The sequence below is a fragment of the Chrysochloris asiatica genome, unplaced genomic scaffold (assembly GCF_000296735.1).
Source record: "Chrysochloris asiatica unplaced genomic scaffold, ChrAsi1.0 scaffold00034, whole genome shotgun sequence".
Taxonomy (NCBI): Eukaryota; Metazoa; Chordata; class Mammalia; order Afrosoricida; family Chrysochloridae; genus Chrysochloris; species Chrysochloris asiatica.
Window position 1 is genome coordinate 5,498,757 of NW_006408552.1, and position 7,578 is coordinate 5,506,334.

General features: G+C 42.7%; 1 protein-coding gene across 1 annotated transcript in view; it reads right to left on the reverse strand.

Moving 5' to 3' along the window:
- LOC102818476 (general transcription factor II-I repeat domain-containing protein 2-like) overlaps positions 1-7,578 on the reverse strand; it is an 80,760-nt gene that overhangs the window by 9,345 nt on the left and 63,837 nt on the right. Inside the window, exons 10-12 of the mRNA XM_006859843.1 lie at positions 6,625-6,687; positions 3,724-3,801; positions 2,601-2,684 (exon numbers count right to left, since the gene is read on the reverse strand). Coding sequence (XP_006859905.1) covers positions 2,601-2,684; positions 3,724-3,801; positions 6,625-6,687 — 225 coding nt within the window. The remainder of the gene's footprint in view (positions 1-2,600; positions 2,685-3,723; positions 3,802-6,624; positions 6,688-7,578) is intronic.

Consider the following 7,578-nt stretch of genomic DNA (forward strand, 5'->3'; position numbering starts at 1 on the left):
CCTGTGTCTATTCCCTACCCTGTGCTCCACCTTCCCCCCACTCCCCTCACCCTGCCCCCTCATCCCAGTAACCAGCAAAAAAATCACATACACACACACACCCTTTTAGTATGGGTTCTTTTTTTTAGTCTGTGGTCTTATGCAGTATTTCTCCTTTTGTGACTAATTTCATTAAGCATAATGTCCTCAAGGTTCATCCTTGTATGTGGTGGCTTGCCGCTTCCTTGTTGTTCTTCAAGGTAGCATAATATTCCATCGTGTGTCTGTACCACAGTTTGTTTATCCATTCTTCAGTTGATGGGCACTTAGGCTGTCGCCATCTGTTTGCTATTGTAAACAGAGATACCATCTAATTTTCTGGTCTCAGATTTGTCATTTACTTTTGCCAAAACAGTGCTTTATCTTTATTTATTTGTTTTTAACTTTTTATGTGTGTCTGATTTGGGCAAACGTTTCCAAAGCAAATTGGCTTTCCATTCAACAATTTCTACACATTTTAGTTGGTGATGGTGATTGCAGCCCCTACAATGTAACAGTATTTTTCCTGCCTCCTCCTTGTGTTGACCCATTCCCCTCCTCCTTCTTTCCTCTCCCTTCCTGCCTTCTCAGCTTTACCCCGGGGGGAAAATGCCACCCTGTGGTTTCACATGCTAGATGGTTCTAAGGAGTGTGTACCTCCTCGATGTTACTGTCTACTGTTTGGTTGAGGGTTGAGCCATGGGGGTGAGTCACGGGGTGTGGCTTAAAGGGCTAAAGGGTGACTAAGGACCACAGTCTTGGAGGCTCTGCCAGACTTTCTCTGACTGGTAAGCCTGGTCTTTGTTTTCCATTCTGAATTGTGCTCTACAATTTTCTCCCACTCTATCCAGGAACACATACCAGGCTCCCTTTCAGAGTAGTTGGCAGTGGTAGCGGCACACCATCTAGTTCAGGGGTGAGGGGTGCCCGGCTTGCGGGCCACATAAGACCCTCAAAATCATTTAGTCTGGCCTTGCCAAGGCTATCTCGGTTCCAGTCATGACATTAGAGGTGAGTTAATGAAATGTGTGAACAGATCAAGCAGGCTAATCTTTAAATTGACAATTTTACATGGGCTGCGAATGAGGTTATAAATTTTGGCAGAAGAAAAGTTCCCCATCCTATCTAGTTTTTCTCGTCTCAGGGTCATGGAGGCTATGTTGGGACTGTTATTTTGCTATTAGGTGCAATCAAGTTGGTATCAACTCACAGTGCTCTGATGCCCAATAGAATGAAGCACTGCCTGGTACTACACCAACCTCATGATTGTTGCCACGCTTGAGCCCATTGCTGTGGCACTGTGCCAATCCATCTCGTGGAGGGGGGAGTCTTCCTCTGTTCTGTTGACCCTCCACTAAGCATGGTGTTCTTCTCCAGGGACTGGTCCCTCTCTTGATAATATGTTCAAAGAATGACAGAGGCAGTCTAGCCATCCTGGCTTCCAAGGAGCTATACTTGGCTGTACTTCCAACACAGATCTGTTGGTTCTTTTGGCAGCCCATGGTACTTTCAATATTCTTCTCCAACACCATAACTCAAATGCATCAATTCTTCTACAGTCTTCCTTATTCATTGTCCAACTTTCACATGCATATGAGGTTACTGAAAATACCATGGCTTGGGTCAGGCGCACCTTAGTCCTCAAACTGACATCTTTTCTCTTTGACACTTTAAAAAGGTCTTATGAAGCAGATATGCCTAATGCAACATGTGGTTTGATTTCTTGACTGCTGCTTCTGTGAGTGTTGATAGTTGATCCAAGAAAAATGAAGTTCTTAACTTCAGTCTTTTCTCCATTGATAAGAATGCTGTTTATTGGTCCAGTGGTGAGGATTTTTGTTTTCTTTACATTGAAGTGCAACCTATACCGAAGTCTGTGGTCTTTGATCTTCATCAATAAGTATTTTAAGTCCTCTTCAGTTTCAGCAAGCAAGGTTGTATCATCTGCAAGGTTGGTGGTTCAAGCTCACCAGCAGCTCCTTGGAAACCCTATATAGCGTTGCTATGGGTCGGAGCTGACTTGACGGCACTTAATAGCAACAACAATGACAACTATGAAGCAAGGGTATAATTTTACTGATTTTGAAACTGGTCATGGATAGTGGACTCAGTTTCCTCATGCCTTAAACAGAGACTGTCGTAGTACCTAACTAAGGTTTTAGTGAGGACTGGCTGATTAAAACACACGTCAAACACTAAAAGCAATGCTTGGTCGCCATGAGAACTCAACAGATGAAAGATAGCTAGTAGACCCAGAATTGTAATTAGTGTATCCACATAAACACCTGTTGGCAAAAATACACAAGGTCTGATTTTGATTGTAGCTCCTTCACAGAAAGGTCAATCAATGCCTTATAGGATGAAATATTCAATGAAAAAGCGGGATTTCAAATATGTAAATTTTGGTTAGCTAACACTGGTGTGGCGCTGTGGGTTAATGCGCTGGACTTCAAAGCTGTTTGGACTGCCAGGTTGGTGGTTCAAGCTCAGCAGCTGCTCCTCGGAAACCCTATACAGGGTTGCTATGGGTCGGAACCGACTTGACGGCACTTCACAACAACAATAACACTACAACAACTTACCAAATTTTCGGCTAAAGAGCTCATTGACTTGTTCTCTTAGCTGTTTAATCTTTTCAGCACTCGATAATCTTTTCTTCTCATTATCTAAAAATAATTAAAGAAGTCAGCACTATTAATATCTTTCCCTGTAAGCCCGTGACCATGCACTTTCTTGTCTTATCCTTCATTTACTTTGAGTGCTCACTAAACATTTTGGAAATTTCCAAGTGAAAACCATTATCTACAATAGAGAATGATTCCAAATTAGAACGTGGTGTAGAAATACTACAGATGACTTTTAGGGTGCATTTTCAACATCATGCAAGACAAGGATGTCTATGTTTACACGATCCTTTTGGAGCTGTATGAGAAGCTTAGTTAATGCAATAAGACAAGTCAAATGTAAGATACTCCAGAATCAGAAGGGAACATTTTTCATTTCATTTGTGTTCTATTTAATTTGGAATCACTAAATCAGTCTCATAATTCAACATCCAAGAGGTATAGCAAATCCATATATAGTGAACTCTCTCTCTCTCTCACCTTTAGCCTTGCTATCAATTTCTGTTCCTGAGGAAGTGTGCTATCCCATTCATTTGTATCTTTCCAGACAAAGTTTATGTGCACACATTCAGATTAAAGATACGCAGCAACTTTCTCCTCTGAGGCCAGTTCTACTGAACGGTAACTGGTGTTTGGAACTGTTCTGGGGTGGATCTTCCAGGCAATATTGAGTATTGGAAGGAGTCTTGGTAGTGTAGTGGGTTATGAACTGGGCTTCTATCTGTAAGGTCAGCAGTTCAAATCTACCAGTTGCTCTGTGGGAGAAAGATGAAACTTTCTGCTCCCATAAAGATTGATAGTCTCAGAAACCGTATACAGGGTCGCTATGAGTCAGAACCGACTCGATGGCACACAACCACAATTACCACTGAGGACTGGCTGGGAGAAGCATCAACAGTATCAGCTATGGGCCAGATACCCATTGTGTGGCAACCTGCAACATATTTTATATTCCTCTCTTGTTAGGGTGAGCCAAGCCAAAACCAGCAGCTCCAAGAGACAAACCCACGTCATAAAACAGTTAAGACAAACTGAAAAATAGAACACAACATAAACTAGGAGCAAGTCATAAACATCATACCTGGAACTGTCACCTGAACGATGTTGAGATCCTCCACACCTGCTGCAGAATTTGCAACACCGGATGAATTTGTGTTTCCTTAAAACAGAAATTGACGTTTAGAAGTTACAGAAAATGAGATGGAAGTCTCTTCTGAAAATGTAAGGGCCAATCTGACCCGAAATCCAGAGTAAGTTTTTAACAATTAAAACTCTTAGCTGCAGGATACAAAGTGTGTGGCGTGAATTGACAGTTTGGCCCCATGCAATTGAACGTTGATGTCAATGGGCCACTATGAATTGGAACTGACTTGATGGCACTTAACTACAAGAAGCCAGAAGAACAAACATCTGTCCTGGAAGACCTATAGACAGTATGCTCCTTAGAAGTAAAGATGGAAAGACTTTGTCTCACATACTTTTGGCATGTTGTCAGGAGAGACCACTCCCTGGAGAAGCCCATCATGCTTGTGGGAACGTGTGGTAGCTGTGGTGGTTATGTGCTGTGGATTCTATTCCGACTCACAGCGACCCTGAATAGCATTTCCGAGGCTGTCAATCTTTACAGGCACAGAAAGTCTGATCTTTGTCCTGCGGAACAGCTGGTAGTTTCGAACTGCTGAACTTGAGGTTAGTAGCCCAACTTGTAACCACTATGCTAAGTGACTACTCTGATAAGAAGTCTTTGGTAAAGTATTTGTTGATGTTGTTGTTAAGTGCTGTTGAGTCGGTTCCAACTGATAGTGACCCTATTTAGGGTTTCCAGGAGCGATTGGTGAGCTTGAACTGCTGACCTTATGGTTCAAACTGACTTTGTAGACCAATGTATTAACCCACAGCACCACACCAGAACTCCTTGGTAAAATCTAGGGTCAGAGAAAAAGAGGAGGGGTCTGAACTAGGGAGACTGACGCAGAGGCTGTGATTGGGCACTGTTTTGTTGTACGTGGGGTCGCTGTGGCAAAATCTAACAACAACAATGCTATTTTACAATTCAGATTTTACCAAGTCAAAATCAAATCTGAATAGGTGAGTGAGATCAAACTATATACATGATAACATGAATTTTAAGCCTTGCAACATTATTAAGGTGAGTGCTCCATAGGATAAATACTGGACTGACTGAGAACCAGCAGGTCGGCAGTTCGAGGACACCAGTCACTTGTGGGAGAAAGATGAGGCTTTCTGCTCCTGCAAAGATTTAAAAAGTTTTGGAAACTCTATTCAGGGTCATTATGAGTCAGAATTGACTTGGTGGTACTTATCAACAACAACAACATTATTAAACATATAAAAGAAATTCTTGACTGGGAAGACTATTATGAATCAGTTCATATTTAAGAGAAGATTTGTAGCAGATACTAAGTAGGTCTTAACAACTGAAGGACAAGAGCCCATTCTTTTAACTAAATGGGGAGGAAATTCCACACCCTTCCAGGAGAAATGATCTCATTCATTTCCCTGAAACTCAGAAATAATTTTTTGTTTTGTTTTTAACATTTTATCGTGAATTGAGTGAATCTTTACGGAGCAAATCACCCATTTTATTGAATGTGGTTTTTGGTTTTGTTATTAACATTTCATTAGAATTGAGTGAATCTTTACGGAGCAGATCACCCGTTTTATTGAATGTGGTTTTTAAACACACAGACACATACACACAATACTAGACAGACTGCATGTCAGCTTGTACATTATTTTAAAGGAAATAACCTTACATACTGGGTCTTGAAAATGAATCTTGACTAAATTACACTTTCAACTTTACTTCATTTAAATACTTGTACCTAAACTGAGCTCCGGGATTCCAACGCCATCCCAACCAGCTGTTACCTTTTTTTCGTATCATCCAGTATTTGGTGGAATGTGTGTGTGTGTGTGTGTGTGTGCACGCACGCGTGTGTATGTGTTTGTGTGTGTGAGAGAGAGAGAACCGGCCCTTTCCTATCTGCTGCCCCGTTTCCTTTCCTCTCTCCCCCTCACCCTGCTCTGTCTCTTGTTCATTCTTTTCCTACTTGTACAGAACCCAGTGCAGTACAACTGGGGGCTGATGCTTATTTGCTTACGTCGTCTAGAAAGCCCTGTGTACCGGGAAACTTGATGCAAGTATCAGCTGCTTCACTCACACATCCACCTGGCCACCTCCCAGTGAGGCCCCGTATGTGTCTGCATGGAACTGTGCTCCACATGGTTTTCAGCGGCTGATTTTTCAGAAGTAGATTACCAGGCCTTTCTTCTGAGGGGCCTCTGAACTGCCAGCCTTTTGGTTAGCAGCCAAGTGTGTTAACCGTTCATGCACTCAGAGACTCCTTCATTACACATAACTAAATCCCCAAACCTAATCCTCTGCCAGCTACTTGACTCTGGCTTCTAGAGAGCTGTGTAGGGTTTCTGTGAGTCTTTATGGAAGCAGGCAGCCCTCATCCTTCTCCTGTGGCATGACTGGTGGGTTTGAACTGCTGACTTTGTAGTTAGCAGTCCAGCACCTAACCCACAGTGCCACCAGGGCTCCTTTCAGTTGTGTTGTTGCTAAGTGTCATTGAGTCGGTTCAAGCTCATAAGCAACCGTGTATAGGGTTTCCAAGGAGTGGCTGATGGGTTTGAACCGCTGACCTTTTGGTTAACAGTCCAGTGCTTATCCTACAGCCCCACACCAGGACTCCTTTAGTTATGCATTGTCATTGTTATATGCTGTCGAGTCCATTCCGATTCATAGCAACCATGTGTAGGGTTTCTGAGGAGCAGCTGGTAGTGGTAGGTTTGAACCACCGACCTCATGGTTAGCAGATCAGTGCTTCTCCTACAGCACCACTCCAGGACTCCTAGCTAGACACACACACATATATTTCCATCTCCCCTACAATAATCCTCCTAGAAGGTTAAAACCACACTTAGCAAATGGGGACGCAACAAGATAACCAACCTTCCGTCTTCACCTCTGTTTCAGCGTCTTCATGGGGCTCTGAAGGGACGAGCTCAGTAGAATCTTGAAAAGAAAAGTTTCTCAAATGACATTCATTGTTAAGTATCCTCACATCCTAACACATTATATTCCTTACATATATACTCCCATATTTAAACAAGATGAGGCTTTCTGCTCCCGTAAAGATTTGCAGCCTTGGAAACCTTACATAGAGTCGCTCTGAGTCGGACAGACTCCAAGTGTGGCGCTGCAGTATCAGAACTGGGCTGTGAACCATGAAGTCGACAGTTCAAACCCACCAGCTGCTCCTCGGAAACTCTACACAGGGTCGCTATGACTCGGAACCGACTCAACGGCTCTTCCCAACAACAAATGGGTCAGAAGTGACTCAGTGATCCACAGCAGCCGCGGTCTACCCCTAAACAGTTCCTTATCCTACAGTTAACTGGTATTTTAAGTAGATTTTATGTTGAATAAAAGTAAGTTTGAATTTTGAGAAGGGGAAGGTGAAAAACATCCAGATGTTGTTAAACAATGCAGTTAGCACAGCAATGGGCAAGCTGTCTCCCTATTGGGGTTAACAGGAATAGGTTTCCTGTTGTTATCAAGCAGCCCATACTGGTTTCCTGTTGTTATCAAGCAGAACAAAAACTCATTTGCTTTTGTCATTGGTGCTCTCTTCCTGTCAGTAACCCCAGGGTGATTGGGATTTTATTATTACATTGGAGCACAATGCATATTTCTGATGGACAAGAATCATATACATTCAGTTCTATATTCAGACAAAACTCTCTCACACACAACAAAAACAATCCCAAACTCACTGCCATCAAATTGATTCTGACTCCCAGTGACCCTGTGGTGGTGGTTGTTATGTGCTGTGGAGTCGGTTTCAACTCATAGCAAGCCTATATAGGGGTTTCTGGGGCTGTAACTCTTTGTTGTTGTTGTTGT